General features: G+C 43.3%; 1 protein-coding gene across 1 annotated transcript in view; it reads right to left on the reverse strand.

Annotated features, from left to right (window-relative positions):
* MED13 (mediator complex subunit 13) overlaps nt 1-13,616 on the reverse strand; it is a 59,222-nt gene extending 45,606 nt beyond the window's left edge. The window contains exons 1-2 of the mRNA XM_080562995.1: nt 11,504-13,616; nt 9,372-9,606 (exon numbers count right to left, since the gene is read on the reverse strand). Coding sequence (XP_080419121.1) covers nt 9,372-9,606; nt 11,504-11,569 — 301 coding nt within the window. The 5' untranslated portion in view covers nt 11,570-13,616. The remainder of the gene's footprint in view (nt 1-9,371; nt 9,607-11,503) is intronic.
* Between the last annotated feature and the right edge of the window lie 5,668 nt (nt 13,617-19,284).

The following is a 19,284-nucleotide window of genomic DNA, read 5'->3' on the forward strand; positions in this document are numbered from 1 at the left end:
CTCTCACAAGCTCTTAAGATATTCACAGCATAACACAAAAACAAAAAGCCTGTAACTTTCAGATAATTCTACTCATGTTATAAATCTCCACCACCCCCACCCCCACCCCCCCGTAAAAAAAAAAAAAAGGATTCAAGGCTGCTGGTAAACAAAAGGAAAAAAACTAGCACCAGTAAGTTACATGTTGCAGTCTGCAAAAACAGTGTATATGCTGATCTGCTTGCAAGGTGCCTCATGTTTTGAGTGGTCTGAGCTACTTATCCTGAAAAGTTAGCGGATAGTTATGCTTTAAAAAAAAAATTTGCCCAAAGCCAGATTTTTAATATATCCTTATGTCTTTAGCTACCACTGACTGAAGAGCCAGGCACATAGATCAATGATTAACTGACCCTTAATGGTCATCCATTCGCTAATGGAGGGGGGGGGAGCAGCAGGGAGGGAACACCACCCAGCTTCAGACAACGCTGGTAGGAACAACCTAAACCTTTTCCCCAGAAGATATGCACAACTGTATTTACTATATTTTTTTTAAGACCCAGAACAAACAAAATAAGACACTTCTGCATGTAAATAGAACAGCAAGCAGAAAGACAAGGCCCAGTTCATACTGGTACAATTCTGAAGTGAAACACTGAGATTTTACATGCCCCACAAATCCAACACAGGCCTGGAATCCAACTTACGCAAGCCAAGTTGATTTGCCACATCGGAAAGCGAGATTCATTACAAGATGCTGTAATCTCTTTAACCACTCTGGCTTGTAATCAGAGTTCGAACACACAGTCTGCAGGCCCTAGAAGTCCACACACCGGTCCAAATAATTACAAAGGCAGCCACATTACGTGAGTAAAGTGAGGGACGCTTCAAGGATCCTGTAACCTCTCTCAATGCATACCTGGTGTCATTCATTCCCATCAACGTGCTAATTTGGAAGATAACATAAGGAAACTCAAGATCTTGTCCTTAAATTACGGACAATCCGGCCTTACCTTTATGCCTACGATTGCTTGTGCATCACGTTTGACACATATCCCTAAGGATCTGCTACTGGTCACCTTGGACTAACCTAGCACAGTTATTCTTACACCGCCATCGCTATTATGCTCCGAGTAACTGCAGAGACTACCAGACTGCCTGACATAGATAAGGAGACGTATTTTTACTTCAGTCTCTGGGTAGCCACAGAATAATTTAGGCTGAAAGAGACCTGTGGAGGTCACTTGCTCCCACCCTCAGAGTTCAAAGTTAGAACAGGTTGCCCATATCCCACGTGTGTGTGTGTGTGTGTATATATATACACACACACACACACACAATATATAAAATATTCCATATTTACTGCCCCTTGAGCCTTCTCTGCACACCTCCAAGGCGTGAGGCTTGGGTTCAGATTTAGTTCCACATACGAGGTCTTACAACGGCAACCTGCCTGTTCACCTCTCCCTCAGAGAGGATTTTGGTTCTAACAGCTTTCCACTGGTTTGCTTCATGGTCAGAAAACCCCAGTAATGCAGCCAAGTCCTTGCATTTTAAATCCCCCTTTGAAATAAGCCCCTTCACCTTTATCTGGAAGCCACTTAGAAGCTTAAAAGGTTGCAATAGTATTAAGTAAAGTCTCAATACCCTTAAATTAGAGAGCATGGAGAAAACCAAACACCTAAGAGTTTTATTTAGGAAGAAACTCTACAGATCATTACAATAAACAGTGTTTAGGACAAGGATGACAGAGGAAGAAATTTCAGGATGCTACTGCAACTAGAACATGGGGACCGTACCTGTGTATTGCTAGATTCCAGACAAATAAATGTGCATTTCCACACCAGATCTGTATTGGGAGTTATAGAAAATTACTCATTGTCCCAGAATCCTTCTCTGAGGGATAGAAGCATAAACAGACCTGCCCCATAATTTATAAATGAAGAGGTGCACATCACTACAGATGAATCATTACATTAAATAATTCCGGTGAAGACACGGAAAAGCAAGGAACTGCATTTCCTAAGAGACCTCACCATGAATTTCCCCTAACTCCACTGTGGAAGTTCAGTGAAAGCTTGTTTTTCTGATTGCAAAGCTACACTGTAAGACAGTAACTCACTAAAGAAACATCAGAGAAGAAGCTTGCAACAAAAAGCAACAAAGGTCCAAAGTCAAAGGGTATAAAACGCTGGTGCCAAGAGGACACCTTTTCCCCGGCCCGGAGATTTGTAGACACACACAAATGAGCAACCCTATCCTACAGGCAGCTTTGCTGCTCAGCGCATACTGCTCAACTGGTGGCAAACAAGCAGCTCAATAGAGCAAACATTAACTACAAAGCTTAATGATATTGGACTTTAACTGCACAATAAACTCCACACCATTTCAAAGGTTAAATAGTTGGTTTGTGTATGGCTTTTGTAATTTAAAAAATGATTTCAAGAACATCCCCTGCATCAATCGCCTATAATGGGAGGAAACAAAGAGCTATTTGCAGACTTTCTGCCTAATTTTGTTTTGATATATTAGTATATCAATGAGAGGAAAGCTGCTGAAGTCGCACGTACACCGAAGCGTAACTCACAGCTTGCATTTTGATGGTCATACAGTGGACACAAACGAGAAGTTTCAATTTTCAGAGGGTACTACAAAGCACTAAGCATTGCATTTAACATTAACAGTTGTGCTGACAACCAAGTTACTAACAAAAGTTTACGTGCAAGAACTTGCCACTACATTGTTTCAGCAGTAAACTAAGCTAGGAGAGCCCTTAGGAATTGCAAAAGATGAGCATGTTATGTGGGGTAAGTGTAAGGCATTAGAGGGAAATTACAATTAAAACTCTAGAATTTAAAAAGACAGCATGCTACAAACACGCCTGCTGATCGGAAAGAGCATCTGGGGTCCAAAATATCAAGCTGAAGTGCATCTTGCCAAAGAAAGGCAAGGTTAAATAGGATGGCAGTTAAAAGATACCCTCATTTCAGAACATTATTCAAATTCATGCAGAAAAATAACAGTAAGTGTTCTGCGTCTTTTTGAAGTCTGTTTAGTCATCAGCCCCAGCCCAACCCCCTTTTTGGTAGGGATGGAAGGGGAGAAATACATCATCAGCTCAGACCTCCCAAATATTTGTCTTCTTCATTTAAATTATTGTTTCCCAACAACTGAAAAAATCCTCCTACTTAATAGAAATTGTGCAAAGTAAACCATTAAAAATCCTTTTATGGAAGGGAGAGGAACAGACACTTTTGTCTTCTAATCTTTTTTAAACAGAATAACGGTAAATGTTCAACCCGATAGTCGTAATAAACCAAAACGAGTTGCTGATTCATTTTAAGAAGGTGTTAAGCCACGATTTCACTTCAGACAAGTGATATCCACAAAAGTGCTCTGGTAACCTGGAAGTTACAAATATTTTAATTTTGATTACAAACTTTTTATTTTTGATTAGCCTTCTTAGCTGTCCAAACTGGCCAACTGCTCTGTGGCAGAAATTTATGTCAACGCATTAAACAAATATATACATATATTATCCTCCTATAAGGAATTTTCCTCCCTCCCTCTTTACACCACACATGAAGTGGAATTTTCCTTACAAGAACCTACAAAATTAGGAGAAAAACTAATGGAAACAATGGTCAGGAAAAGGAAATTTTCGTAACACATGCAAACAGCAAACTTTCCTCAGTGAACGCCTCCCTGATACCATCACCATCCCGAATTAATGAAACAGTTTCAGAAGGCCGTTTGCTTTCATTACCTTTGTGTTCTACTTCACATTCGTCCCACATCCACCTGAAGCAGTAAAAAAAAGCTCGCTGTCACTGACCGTGCCCTCCTGTCCCTCCGGTGCTCTTGGACAAGCACGCTGGGAAGCAGGAGTTTGGAAGCACGCTCAGGACACAAAGGCCCTGCTGTTTTTAGGGAACTCCGGAGAAGCGGCCTCTCCATACCTCCCTGTTCTATTCAAGGCAGATATTCTAAAGGGTATTTGCTACCTACAGACCTTTAGTCAAATTGAAGAACCAAGGATTACTAAGAAGCAGAACGTTGCTTAATATGTTGTTGTTGTTTTGTTAGAATAGCAATTTTTAATTTTTTTTGATGTATTTCTCAATGGAGAAGTATACACTAGTAAAAATTACATTTTTAAGAACGCTTTTAAAGAATGTCTATTTTCCTCCTCCTTCCTTTTAACATCTAGCTGCCCATACCAGCAAAACATCGGTAAGCATCACCTGTTGAAAAGGCTGAATATGTTTTCCATGCCATTAAAAATGTCTTCCTAATGCACAACAAACCTCTAAAAATAACCTACGCAAAGACACAAGTCACAGTCAAGCCAGCACTTTGGACTACTCCCCCCCCCCATTACTTCAATTACACAGAGGAAAAATCCGCTCCTTGTATTATGACTTAGAAGCAGCTTTAAGAAGTGTTACTTACTTTCATGGGCTTTCTTTCTGTCATCACTTGACAGCAAGCCAGTTATAGAAATAGATGGATGCAAAACTGATTTATACAATCAAATCACACTTCCTATGGAAGCGTCAGATTACGAGGGAAGTATAATAAGCAAAGTAGTGTGAAATTGTTGCTGTATACAACACTGTAATAATACAATAGTAAAATAACAAATAAAGGTCTCCTTTAAAGAAAGGAAAAAAAAAAAGATTTTTAACTCCAGATACTTTAGATTAAACAAAGTTGCTCAAACTAAGAATTATTCAGTTAACCTAATGAAAGACTGTTTTATAGTTTTAAGGGCTCACGTCCCTTACAAAAGTGAGAAGCAACATTCTGTGTTTAGAAAGCGCTGACTATAATTCCAAAATACCAACTTCAGAACCCAAGACAGACAACTTACAGGGCAGGGCTGTATCTCGTCCACATCCACTGAAGAGACTCCAGCTACCTCAACCAGTCACAAAATTTCATCAACTGACAGACAATCCAAAACAGCAGCTACTGTCCAGAACACCATCCTCAAAATATTCCACACCACTATAAGTTAGATTTTGCAGTGCCAGCCCTTTACCAGCATTGCATGCCACATCTTTATGCTTTCTCTTCCTAGCAGATTTTTTTTCCATGTACTAAAAACCTACAAGTTACATTTTATAAGTATGTAACTGTGCTGCCTTATGGGGATAACAAGGTAGCAAGTTTCCTTCAGTACTTGCAAGCTCTAAGTTTCACTGGTGTGGAGCTCTTTTACTTGGCCACAAGGAAAGAAAAGCTGAACAACTTTTTCACTGCGTGTTTCTCTAATAGCCTCCTCCACGCTGCCTTTGAGTAATACCATAAGCAGATACGTTGTTCCAGCTTATCCTCGGCAATCATGGGCTCATGGCTCATAATGAGCAGGTACGTTACGCATGTGACACCGTACCTCACACCAGCGTATGACACAAAATCCATTCCTATGACAAAGTATTTTTCACCTTACTCCACGTATATTTCACATGCATGTTTAGCAGTAGAAATGGGGGGAAAAAAAAAAAGGAAAAAAGTTCACCACCACCTTCAAGCTGGTCCTCATACCGAGTCACGGAAGTCTTACAGAGTCCGAGTCAGTAATTTCTGCATAATGCTCATCTGCAGTTTTGCTGAAGAGGACACATCTATCTCCGACATGGAGGACAGGAGAATGCCAAAGCACCAGTGCCCCACACAGCAAGGAACACCCTTAATGCTTTCTTATTACACGTGCAGGAGCACTGGCATCCACCACAGGCAAGCCAAGCTCCCTGTACTGAGCGAGGCCAGCTGCAAAATTATGTTTATACATTTATCCCTCACGGAAGCGTGAGGAAAACCATTCAGCAAACAAAAATCTGGTTACCTTGATGTATGACAGATACAAAGAAAACTCTTTAAAGTAAGTTAGCAAGATTTAATAGACACCAGAAGGAAAAAGGCACCTTATAGCCCACCATTTAAGAGATGCAACTTGAAGGTCAAAGGCACACTGAAGCATTCCCCTATCCAGGCATTAATCAAAACGTAACCATTTCCTTGGGACTGTCTTGTACATAATTCATACCCAACTGCTCTCAAATTTGAAACTATCTACTATCAATTTAAAAATGTATAGGTAGTTAAAACAAAACAGAGAACCCATCTAATAAAATAACTGTTGATCAGACCAGTGAGAGACCATTGCCTTGTGAAATTTGATGAGATGTCCTACTTTAAGGTCTGAGCTGCAGAAATTACTATAATCAAGCCTCACTGTCACAACAAAAACATAACCTTTGAGATCGTTGGAGGATAAAATAACATTTCACTAACTTCTGCCTGCCCCTAGCTATGTTGAGGGAGAAATAGACTTATGCTTTTCTTTGGAGTTACATACAGTAAGTCTCTTCCTAGGGAAGGAAAAGAAAAAATGATTGAGTGAAGTCAATATTACTGATCAATTACCATCTCTGAACAAGTCTCCTTTTGACATGCCCCCAGGCAACAACAATCCCTGACCATCAACAAGACTGTTATCCAAGGCTGGATACGAGAATTCAGATATAGCCACTAGCACTCATTCAAACACATCTCTGGGGCAAAGACGGAACTTCTAGAATGCACAGGCTGACGAGAGAGAGAGAGGTTTTTTTCGCATCTGCTATGCATAGATGTACACCCGCAAAACCCTACGTTTTCCCTTTTAAAATGATTTTGGGAAGGCACTTCTGCACTTGATAAAGAGATTCTTGAAGGGTGCCTTATTTCAGATCTCTGAGGATTGATGACTGGGATGCGTTCCAGACACTGAACGTCCATTATTCATTGAAACTACAAATCACCAAAAAAAATTAACAAAAACTGTCCAAATACTGACCTCTCCCTACCAGGAACAGTTTCACGCCAAACGAAGCCAGAATCAAAGTTGTTAACCCCGGCAGATTTCTAACTACAGCTCTTCCAAGCCCCACTTCCCTACAAGAAGCATGCCAGGGGACACGAAGGCCATGCCAGCAGCAGCCTGCTCTTACCCCTCTGTGCCTCCCTCCCTCAGGTCTTCAGGGCAATTCCTCACCTACTGAGCAGGAAAGTTCTAAATGAGGCAGCACCTCAACCATCAGCAGCAAACAATTTCCAATCAATTTTGCAAGTAACAAGCCTCTGCCAGGAAGTAATTTATCTTTCCCGTTGAAAATGAAACAAGCAATCACAGGGAGAACAGGGCAACGTGAATTACTAGCAGAAATTGTCCACCAATGAAAAAAATCCATTAGGTCTATGACAAAGGTCAGATAACATTGTTTGGGTTCAGCCATAATTCTTTCTTATATGAGGTTCACATTAAGATTTTGTGTAACAGGGAAGAGAGAAAATGCAGGTGCAGGCACTCCTCAGCCATCTCCTCCACAACGCAGCCAATTAATATCTTTATCAAATTCTGGCCATATAAGAACCAAGCAGACTAACACGCTCTAAGAGATTATAACGTCCCCTTTTAATTAAGGGGAGAAAAAACCTGCCTGCTAAAACCATGACGTCAGGTACGTCTACACACAGAGGCAGGTAACAATCTCACGAGCAGTAAGCGTTTCTGTGGAAAAATACTTAATAGCAAGACACGTAGAGCAGCCTCTCTCTGGAAGTGCAGACATCCACAGGTGACCTAACAAAGAAAATACCCCAAACAATTGCAAAGACATGCTTGGGAGACTCTAATCCTCTACTAGCTCTCCCTTATACACGAGGAGAGGTTAAGAGTTGACACGCGCCTAGGATGATGTGTGTTTAGCTACCTGTGCGAAAGTGTAAACCTCTAAAATACAAATACACACTGATCTGAAAGTTCAGCTACAAAACACCGCTATCCTCAAGAGGCACCTTCGTCCTAAGTCACTACTAGATAGATTTGAGAAAGAACGCAAGGAAAGTTGTTCAAACAAGACTTTGATGGCCAGCTAGAGCAGAAAGGCAGTCTCCAAATGGCTTAACTTGTATTTGATCTTAAACACACACACATAAATATGTAACGTACTCGTCTCATTTTAATCCCACCAGCCAACAGCACACAAAATTTACACAGATGCCTTCACACAAGCGTTGGTCTTTGCTTAGGCTAAGTGCTATTTTGGGCCTGGGCCTGCCCTAAGTCACATCTCAGCTGTATAAAGGATGTTCCCTGCAGGTCAAGACTGAGGTTATTCATAGGGCAAAAATAAGGAAACCATAAATGCAATAGAATATCAAGCAACCTACAATGTAAGTAACATTTAAGATGCAAAGTTTTATTTCCAGGACAGACAGGAATACCAGAAGCATCCCAGTTTTGAAGTCAACTATTCAAACAAAATAAACATTATTTTACTACGTCAATTCTTTTCCAGATCATCCTATTTTATACAAAAATCCCACACACTATTAAACTGTTTCAAGTCAGCTTCCTCAGTGGCACTTCAAATTTGTATTTGTTCTTCAGCTTATCCACAAACACAGACAGCGTTAACAATTTCTGGTTACCAGGTCACCAAACCTGGGTCTCATTTTACACTTCAGTAACCTGAATACTGTACATTATTTGAAAGGAAATTAGAGTAATGTGACTTTTTTTTTTTCCTAGAATCAGTGTAGCCTCACCAACAGACTCACACAGATCGTTTGAAAGCTTAATTTCATAACATTGCAACTAAACATTTTCAAAATAAAGTGCCAAGTTTAAAACACAACGATATTGAGAAATACAAATACTGTCAGTCTTTCAAAAGTGGCAAGTCTAAGTTTGAAAGCAAGGACAGGTTCACAGCGCTGGAAAAGGGAGAGAGAAATCATAAAAGTACGAAAACCAAGAAGCTAGTTTCGGATGCCTCCTTTTGAGGACTTCTCAGCAACAACTTGACTTCCAATCTAAACAACTCCACATGGTTCAGGAGTTGCCCAGTTCTCTACATTTTTTATTACACAGTAAAAGGGGGTTTAGTATTTGAAAGTTCCAATTGCCCAACAAAGGAGCTCTGATCAAAATACATCTAAGGTGTCATTTTTGAATCACAGGCACAGCTTTGGGCGCAAGAAGCCCAAAGAAGGTGCTGCCCAAATTCAAAGGCTTACTTGCTTGGTTGTGTTTATTTATTTATTTATTCCCAAAAGAAAAAAAGCAGAGGGCAAAAACTTGTTTCTTGATTATCTAGCAGTCCAAGACCACCTAAGCACAGACAGCAGTTGTTTGATCAGTGTACTGCTGTAATAATTCGGCTCTTCTGAGAGTTCTTCCCACTATCACCATAAAAAATCAAAGTTGTAGATTGTAGGAATACATTTATCTTATCTCTAGACAACAGTTTATCTTGTACAGATTTTTGTAACGGCTGGCAGGAGAATGTCCCGAGTAACTGCATCCTTTCACCGACTAAAAGAAGTTATTAATTTCTTCCTACCTGAGAGATCATGATGAATTAGGTCAGCAAAGTTGGGGTCGTCACCCCACCAAAATATCCATAGCTCCCTGCGTCCAGGTCTCTGGTCTCGACGCCAAACGCTGAGTACATCCGCCTTCAGACAGCGACTGAAGCTGCTCAAAATAGGGTCCTCTTCCGTGACCGGGAAGAGAATTGGGGCAGACGTTGGACCCTGCCATACGTATCGCTTCCATTTAATCCCAGTTAGATCAGCCTGCGGGAAAGAAGAGAACAACTGTCAGACCCTGGGTTACATTCCCAACAGAAATACACAGCTATAACTAGAAGGTGGCACGGGAGGAGGCAAATGGAAGGAAGGAAGGAAGGATTAGTCCAACAAAACTTAACAGTAATCATACTTGTAAGTTTTCTGTACCTTAGAAGATAAACTGGAAATAATTGGGCACCTTATTTTAAAATCTCTTTTAATAACTGCAGTAAAGCAAGAGCTGTTCATTTTCACTTCATCTTTAATATTACAGAGAGAAAAGTCAGATTTGATTTAAAACAAAAGTGAAAAATGAGCGACAATGTAATTATTTGCAGACTACAACTGCCCAATCTTTCAAGCACTTGCCTTAGCAAATAGCTTCTCATTTCATGCTTACTTATCCATACACAGCTTTTTACAACCCAAGATATATAAGAATATATAGGGAATACAGCAAATCTAACTCAGGCGTACATCTTTCCAGTCGCCTACAACTTCAGAAAATTTCACAAGTTTCTCCATTGTAAAACGCTCTATTCTGCGCAGGAAGCTTCTCAAGTGCACTTATTTTACTCTGAGCTACCACGCTTTTCATTTCTCACACCACATTTTAAGAATTTAAATCCTGTTTCTCTCATTAAATTACACATCATTGGTTATGATCCACTAAATCCCCTTCTGGGCAAAGATTCATTTGACTTTATAAAGTGAAAGAGCTACCACTGTACCCAGTGGGAAAGAGACAATTCCTGGATTATCTACAAGCCAATACTGCACTGAGTTTTAATACGAAGTTTTTTCCACTTGAGCGCAGGCACCTTAAGGTGCTTTGGGGAGGCATTGTCCCTTGGGTCTGTCTGAGAAGGGAGACCGAGCCCCGCTGGCATTTGCTAAGAAGTCACCGATTTTTTCCTCCTAACAAGCACACCTAAGATTACTGCAACATTTAAACCTAACATGGCAGCCTTCCTACCTTCAGGAGAAATGTAGAGGAAAGGCAGGGAGCCTGCAACAGTTGATACTCTAGAAAGACTTGAAGGTTTAAAAACGCACCAGTAACATGGAGCTGCAGGCCTGATGCAGTCTGCAGACATGTTCAGGCTGTCCAGATTCCCCTCCCTCCAAAAATACCAGTACAACAGCTTGGCACAGCTTTTTACTTATGACGAGAATAACAAATACCAGGCAGTCACCTAATATTAGTTCATTTGCATTGAGGGGAAAAAAAAAAAAAATACCGGTGAAGCACGGCCACCAGAAATTGCATCGCGGTGCGGTTAAACCGAATTTAGTTTGGGAGCTACCAAAAAAAAAATAATAATAAATCTTTAAAAATCATCCATCCGAAGGCTTTCGCACTTGAGTTAAGGCTACAAAATGGTGCACAACAAAACCCAAGCCACCAGTGCCTCCCGGAGCGTACCACCGCCAGCAGAGCTCCGGGCTGGAAGCAGGCAGCGAACGAGGGGGCCCTCGGAGGGGGGGGGGGGGGGGGGGGGGGGGGAAGCGGGGGGAAAGTTGGCCGAGAAAGCGAGAAGGAGCGGCGAGATCTCCTGCCCCAGCTGGGCGGCGGGGCCGGGAAGGTTAAAGAGAAAGCAGAAAGAAAAAAAAAAAAAGTTGCGGGCGAGGACGGGGAAGGCGAAGGCGAGCGGCGGGGAGCGCCGAGGCAGGAAGAAAGAGGAGGGAGGGGCGACGGGAGACAGACAGCGGCGGCGGGGGGGACCGGAGGGGCATGGGAGAGTTGGCTGCTTCCAGGCAGGGCCTACTCCGAGGACTCATCCAGCAGAAGCTCTGCTAAAAATGGCTGCTTGGCTTTGCGCTGCCCCTGCCCCCCCCCCCTTCCCCCCCCCGGCCGCCTCCCGCTCCCACTCGCGGCCGTGGCGCGGCGGCGGGCACTCACCAGGCAGAAGAGGTTGGAATGGCAATCCTCCAGGCTGGCCCCGTTCGGCACGAAGCAGGAACTCATCCTCACAGCCACAACCCACACGCCATTATCCCACAGCCTCCGACAAGAAAGAAAGAGACAGACAGAGAGAGAGAGAGAGAGAGAGAGAGACAGACACTGCGAGGGAACGGGGGGAGGGGGGCGAGGCACACGCACAAATAATAATGCAATTAAATAAGGGATTTACATACGTACACACACACACACGAAATAGGGGCTGGGTAAATAGCCCGGGAGGAAAGCGGTGTAAGAGAGAGGTGTTTTTAAAAAAAAAAAAAAATAACGATTTTTAAAAAGAGAGAGCGAGAGAAACTCGGAACGTTTTCTCTTCTTCTGGATATCAAATGTGGGGGGGGCAAAGCCACCACGGAAGGGGAGACCAGAAAGAGGGAGGTGGTAAGTAATCCAACGACAGGAGATTAAGATCAAAATCCTCCCTGTTCCTCTTGTCTTCTCATTCGCATAAGGAGGGGAGGGAGAGGAGGTAAGGTGAAGGGGTAATTGATCCAACAGGAGAATAAAAACGGGGTAATGAATCCAGGGGGCTAGGGGTAAAAATCAGTTGACATCCCTCCTTCCTCTTATCTCAGATGCCGAGCAAGAGAAGTAGGAAAATAAATAATCCGATGGGGGCAATTAATCCAGAAACCTCCCTCCTCTTCCTCCCGGTTTCTTTAGTGATCAGATGAGAAAGGGGCAAACAGCGGAATGACTGGGAAGGGTTGGTAGTGGGAGAGAGAAAAATCCAGGCTCGTCTCTTCGGAGTCCGAGGGCAACAGGGTGGGGGGGATCGGATTCTTCTCCCCCGCTCCAAAAAAATATTCCAATAAATTAAAATTTTAAATCATAAAAACAAACTTCGGGGGCCTGAAGCAAGGCAAGTCTGAAGAATTCGTAAAGGCTGGACAAGTAAAAAATGCCTGGGGTGTACCCCAAAAACCATCTGCGGGGGCAGGGGAGGGAAGGTATTCCTTGAGAGAAAAAGGCCGCAAAAGTCTCCTCAGCAGCCCAGCGGGGGGATTAAATTCCCCCGTGGAAACACCCCCCTCCCCGAAAAGAAAAGACTCTTCGTCGAGAGGGTAAAACCAAAATATCCTCCGGTGGGTAAAAATCCTTCCGTGGGGAAAGGAGGGACGGGGGGGGCGAGGGCTGGAAGGAGGAAATTGTGGGCGCCCCTCGGAGTCTCTTCGGGGACGGCTGGAGGAGGCTCCCGGAGGCCGATCCCCAGGCTGCTCGGGGGAGGAGGCAGGGGCAGATCGCGGGGTGTCTTCGGGGAGGCTGCGCCCCCCCAGCTGTCCTCCGGGGCCGGGGGGAGCCCCACAAAGTCCACGGGGCCGGGCGGGTCTCTTCAGGGGGGCCCGGCCCCCGCCAAGTTACCGCCGAAGCCCCTCAAGACCCCCCCCCTCGGGCTGAGGGAAGAGGAAGGGGGGGGGGGTGTGCTCGGCGGGGAGGGACGCCTTAAAAAGGGGCTGCCCCCTTAAAAAAATAATAATAATAAAGGCGAAAAAAAAAAAGAAAGAAAGAGGAAAAATATAAAAACGATAGTCTTCAAACGGAGCGGTGTCTTCTGCGGGGGGGGGCGGGAGCGAGCACCGAGGGCCCCCGGCGGGGCAGGGCAGGGCCGGGCCGGGCCCCCCGCTCTCCTCAGGCGCCGGGTGGGGGGTGGGGGGTGCGGTGGACGGCGGGCCCCCTCCTCGCTCGGCAGGGCGGGGGGGGGGAGGCGGCGGCCGGGCCCCGGGGTCTCGTCAGGCGGAAGGGCGGCGGGGGAAGGGGGGGGCAGCCCCACAAAGCCCGGCCCCGCCGCGGCTGCTGCTGGCGGAGTCGGTGCCGCGAAGCCCCCGCCGGCTGCTCTCGTCCTCCTCCTCCTCCTCCTCCTCGCTTCCCCCTCAGCGGTGCCTCTGTCGGCGGCTGCCCGGCCGCGGCATGGTGCTGGGCCAGCTCCCCCCCTCAGCGCGTCTCCCCCATGTCGCGGCGGGGCGGGGCGGGGGGCGCGGCGCGGCGCTGCTCCTGCCGGTTAATTCCGAGCCCCTTTCGCTTTAATGGCGGCCGCGGGGACGAGAGTCGGCGCCCCCCCCCCGCCGCCGCGCTCTCATTGGCCGCCGCGCCGTCACGTGGGCCCGGCCGGCCATGGCCGCCGTCGCTGCCGGGGGAAGGGAGGGGGCAGTGGCGCGGCGCGGCCGCCAGGCGCCTCCTCGGCGCTGCGGGGCCCGGCGCCTTCCCCGCTGGGAGGCCGCCATCTAGCGGCCGTGGCGCGGCGGGCTGGGCCGCGCGCTTGGGCGCAGAGGCGGCAGAGCGGGTCGAGGGTTCGAGTCCCGCCTCCTCCCCTCAGCCAGGCCTGAGGTGGCTGGGCCCGAGGCCCGGCCCAGAGCTGAGGGGGCGCCCGGTGTCCCCGCTCCGCACCCCCGGGGTCCTACAGGGGAGTTGTGCTGGCAGCCATCGCGTCTGGGCAGCCTGAGCCAAAGGCCGGGCACAGACATGGGCTCTCACCTCCCAGAAAACCTCGTCTTGGCTCCTCTGCCACAAATTTCTACCCCTTGGCAGAGTTTTCCTTAAGTCTGTGCTTAATACTATCCTTCCTCTTTGCGCTGCAAAATAAATTCCGTATTAAGGATCTTAGAGCCATTCTAAAACACAGGAAAGAATTTAGAAAGCTTGCAGTAATGTTTCGTGTAAGCATTAATGCTTTCAATAACCCCCCAGACATCATACCTTCTGGAGCAGAACTGTACTCCAGAAGTCAGGTTTTTCACGCAGCTACACTTTATGCAGTTTATGAGGACAAAGTAGGTGGTTCCTCTGTTACTATATGCACAGATTTGAGATTATTCAGAATTGAGATGCTACAGTGTCAGTGAAAGCTATTTTTAAGAAACGCTTGGAAAGTATATTGCACTTGCTAATCCTCTCGTATTAGATATTAATTTTTCATGCAACGGTTTGCACGTAGAATGTAAAATTTTAAGTTACTACATGCAGATTTTTTTGACTGCAAACTTAGAGTGAAAATACAAACCAGTGCAAAGTGCTTAAAGTAAAGACTTAAATGTCTAAGCTAATATGACATTCACATTAAAATATGATATGTTCCTGCAACAGCAGCACATTGCATCACAACTATGCAACAAGATGATGTTTCAAAGGCCCTGCAAATTATTTCAGGACTCATGAACAAGATGAGTGGCAACCTTCTGCCTTGATAGAGTGGGAGGAAAGAAGGGCACTCTATAAATAAATTTGTATGGTAAGTTTAAAAAAAAAAGTGAGACTAGATATTTTCACAGAGAAAAACTTTGAAGATTTACTCACACTAAGACTATTTTTGTATGTCAGTGTAGGCAAGCAAGATTCTTCTTTTTATCTAAATAGAACCAGAGTATTTTTAACGCAGGAGATTCATTCCCTCACTGCTCATCGAACCACAGCAGCTGGGGCCAGAGCCGGGATGCGGGGGGAGGGCGAGTGGAACCAAGCCCCTTTCCAAGTGGAACAGATGGTTTTCTCTGTGGTGAGGACCACGGTGTGAGAGGGATTTGCTCTGCGGTGGCGCTCAGAACCCACTCCTCTGCACCACCATGGGCACAGAGAGGCACACGAAGGCCCTCTGAAGTTTCGGTGTGACGCTTTGGTCATTAGAGCGATTATCTCACTGTGCAGAGAGAGTTGCTGGCAGTGTTAAGTCACACCTCCCTAAGGAGAAATCCAACACTTTGAAGAAAATAAAAGAAAGCAACAGTCGGCATTAGTACACAAGAACCAGTATGGTTTTCTCTCTAAGAGGAAAAGGCATCTTTTGGTAAAACTGGGGTTTGGCAGAGGGAACGGAAATCCAGTCAAATGACACTGTGGGCTAGATGCATAACAAATGTACTCTTGCATCTTCCCCTTGATTTCAGGATGACACCAAATTTTCATTAGCTGAGAATCCACTTCTTTTGCCTGAAACAGTACACTTCAGTGGCTGGAGGAGGAGATTAATCTAGTGTGTAACGCACGTTTTGGCACCGATTCACTTCACAGTTTTGAGGAACCCAGCTTCTAGGTCTCAGTTTACCTATTCGTAAAGCGCATTTTGAGATCTGGTTCATTAGTACTTACATATTAATCACAATAAATACCTATGCAGGACCCCAGCACAGTCAAGCACAGAACATAATTTCTCCAGTAAACATAAATACAGGATGATGAATGAGGAAAACACTGATGAAAGAGGAAACAAAACTAACAAATCAACTAGAGATTTGTTTTAAGAGTCATTCCCTTCCTGTGTCACATCTGAGTTACAGAACCTTCAAGTCACCAGCTTTCCTAATTACACACACGGCACTAAATAACATTAAGACACACCAGATAACAGTCATATGCATTTATGGAAAATTTTGGACTTGAGACATAGCTTGCCCTTTGCCTACAGTACATGCTATTTGAGAAATAAAGCCTCCTTAAACAAAGAGGGAGGAGGCAAATTAAAAAAAAAAAAGGAAAACATGTTATTAAAAATATGCTTTCTATTTTTCAGATAGGTTCTTACATAGTTCTCATCTCTGCAACTTCCAGAAGTGCATTAAGCTGCATAATTAGCATCTGTCACATGTAGCTTTTTCCTTCCCTCTTCTTCTCCCTAGAGGCGAACTGCATGAAGAAAATTTAATATAAATTTTAGTATATATATTGTGTGGTGCATTCATATTATGAATGATACAGTCAAGCGAGTTTGTGCTCATTCTTAGGTTAATCTTTCTGTAATATAAACTTTGCCATTTAAAAAAAAGCTACTGTTCCAATTTAAAAATTAACTAGTGTTTTGGAAAGAATGATAGTGGGGGCGGGGGTGAGATGATCAGCATTGCATCAGATTTAAACCAATGGAATTGTTGGGAACTGGGCAGTTAACACTGTAGTCACTCAACCTGGTATTAAATCCTTACACTCTCATACAGTCACACTGAAATATATATCCCAAAGTAGCAAGGGATGGATAGTTTTTCCCTTTAGTCATACGTATTTATTTTGACAAGAATGCTATTTTGAAAAACACCAAAACAAAAAGCAGGATTTTATATACAGTTTGCATTTCTAATCTCTTCTTGTTTGTATTGCTTTTTCATTCACACTGAAAGAGACTCCCCTGTTGAATATGAAAAGTCAATGGTCTACAGCATCTCCTAGTGCATCTCTCTGTGGACAAACTTAAAAAGAAAATGCTACCTTTTAGAAGTAAAGACTAAAAAGAAAGAAATGCAGCTTAAGGACGATAGCAACACGAAAAACAATGACATTATTTAGCCTCTGATTTCCATTCAGACTCTCTCCTAGTTTTTCACAGTATTTAGTTTCTACTTAATTAGTTCAAAGAAAATTGAGATTATAGGACTGAACATATTGCCAACAACCTGAGGTATGAAGTGCAGACTGAATGCTTAAACTTCAGCTACTGAGGTGGTAATTACTGTAATTGGTCCATGTGAAGCAAATACATCAAGTAGTATAGAGTTCAAACTCATGCCAGCCAGTCTCCAGTTGGCACAGGGAGTTCTATCAGGAGGATACAGCGGTCTCAGCAGGACTTATTATTGGCAACTGTTCAACAGTTCTCTTCTCCAAATGGTTTCAAGGGGACTTGGGTGGGAAGCGAGACAATTTTTAACAAATTAAACTACCTAAAAATGGCTGGATGCCCAGAGCCACCTAGTCTGCATTAGTCACTACTACCAAACAATTTTAAAAAGAAGATTAAAAATATCATTGCTGTAAAGAAATGTCTATCAGCCTTTAACAATATGATGAGATCCCTGCAAAGTTACCCAAACATGATGCTACAAGTACGTATATAACTGTGTCTAGAGAAAAAGGTACAGCAGAATCTTTACACAATGTGTGTTTCTTGGAAAACAACTAGCTCAAGTTACTGGAATCCAAGTATTCCTATAAGGGCATGCCATATAGTTTCAAGAAATTAGAAGACCGGTTACTTTTTAATTAAAAATGACAATAGCAAAACTCCCGCAGGAGATAAGATTAGGGGGACTGTTTATTTCTCATTAGTCACATACTCACAAATCTTATAACATTTGTAAGTTGTCCATAATTGTAGTGTAAAACATAATTTAGATTTGCACTGAGAGTTTTCACAGGAGACTCCGCTCTGTGCTATATTGATGTTTGGCTGCTTTGTTTAGATATTGCAAAAATGCTTTTTTCAGATGATGAGTATGTCATTTTTAGCAGAGGCCTCTAAGAGAAGATTTGAGTTTAACGCATGGCAATAAAAAAAGAGGAATATGAGAATTCTTACTCTCTTTAGTGTCAGCTTTGGTTAAGATGTATGAATGCACATGAATAGTCTTGTCAGAATCTCTGAGGCTACCGACATTCAAGATCTAGCGTATTATTACTTCTGACCAGAACATTAGCTGCTATGCAGGAAGGAGAATGGAAAGAGAAAAAGATAGGCCCACTCCCGAATCAGACAGAAATTTTTACGTATTTCTCTGCTTGGAAATCTCTGAACAGAACTTCACTGCCGTGAAAATACTACACTTATTGTCTCCAATCTGAGATGAATGAGTATACATACTCTTTAAATCTGCACCAGAAAAAAAACAAAACAAATCATCACCGCATGTCTGATCTTGCATCTTTTACTCACGGATAGGATTCTAGTTAATTCATTTAAACCAAGTATTGTATGACCAAATATTACATCCTTGTAAGGGATGTCTGCTTACCAAAAGAAAGGTCCTAGCACTTGCAGCTTCTAAATCTATTATTTACCAAAAGACACCAAAAGTTTCTCTGACTTATTAATTTCTGATAAAAATAACTACTGAATTTAGTTAAATTAAATCATTTTAACTCAAATGTTAGTATATATCAAATCTGGATACCACTACAATTGACAGGTTCATTTGCCAGAAGCAAAAATCTTACAATATGCTTATGGCTGAGCTAGAGAAAACCTATTTCAGACTTTTTTTGTTGTTGTTATTGATAATTTGTTGCCAAAGAAATTGAAATCATTCGAAAGCACTGAAATTAGTTTAATCAGTATGTTTGTCTTTTGAATTTGGAGATACATAATGCCTACCTTTCATTCACAGTGCAACAAAAGAGAATATCCTGTACTTTGCAACTGAAACTACCTTTAGTCCATATTCACAAGTTATACCATGTCAGATAAAGAAACTGATTTGTTTGGTGCAAAAAATAAAAGCAGACCTTTACATATTTGAAATGCAACAGATGGTCTTCCAAGAAGAGCATAATGACTGGCAGACAGTACACTTCGTTAGAGTGGCTTGGAATGTCTTCAGCAATTACACAGAGAGTGCTTTGCGGGGGGAACCCCTGTCAGCTCTATGATTCTTCTCCTGTAAATAACGGTGATTTCCCCGTTTAGATGCTAAAAAATTGTATCTGCTAAAACAAGACAAGCTAGCCAAAGAACTGGAAAAGGAAGCATCTCTGGCCCTCATAAAACTATTCAAAATGAGGCTCCAAGAATTCTGACACCTGAGAAAAAAGATGCAAATAGAAAAAAAAAAATGCATTAAGAGGAAACATATTGGGGCATGTAACTGCAGAGAACTATTCATCTATAGCCAAGTATTCCATGGAAATGTAATTTAGGAAAAAGATTTAAAATAGGGTCCTTCAGATTTTTAGAGCTGGGAGGTATACAGATACAACAAGCAGAATTCCTAGGAAAAAAAAAAGAATTATTGAATAATAATCTCCTT

This window comes from Anser brachyrhynchus (assembly GCF_964034855.1).
Source record: "Anser brachyrhynchus genome assembly, chromosome: 20".
In the NCBI taxonomy this organism is placed as follows: Eukaryota; Metazoa; Chordata; class Aves; order Anseriformes; family Anatidae; genus Anser; species Anser brachyrhynchus.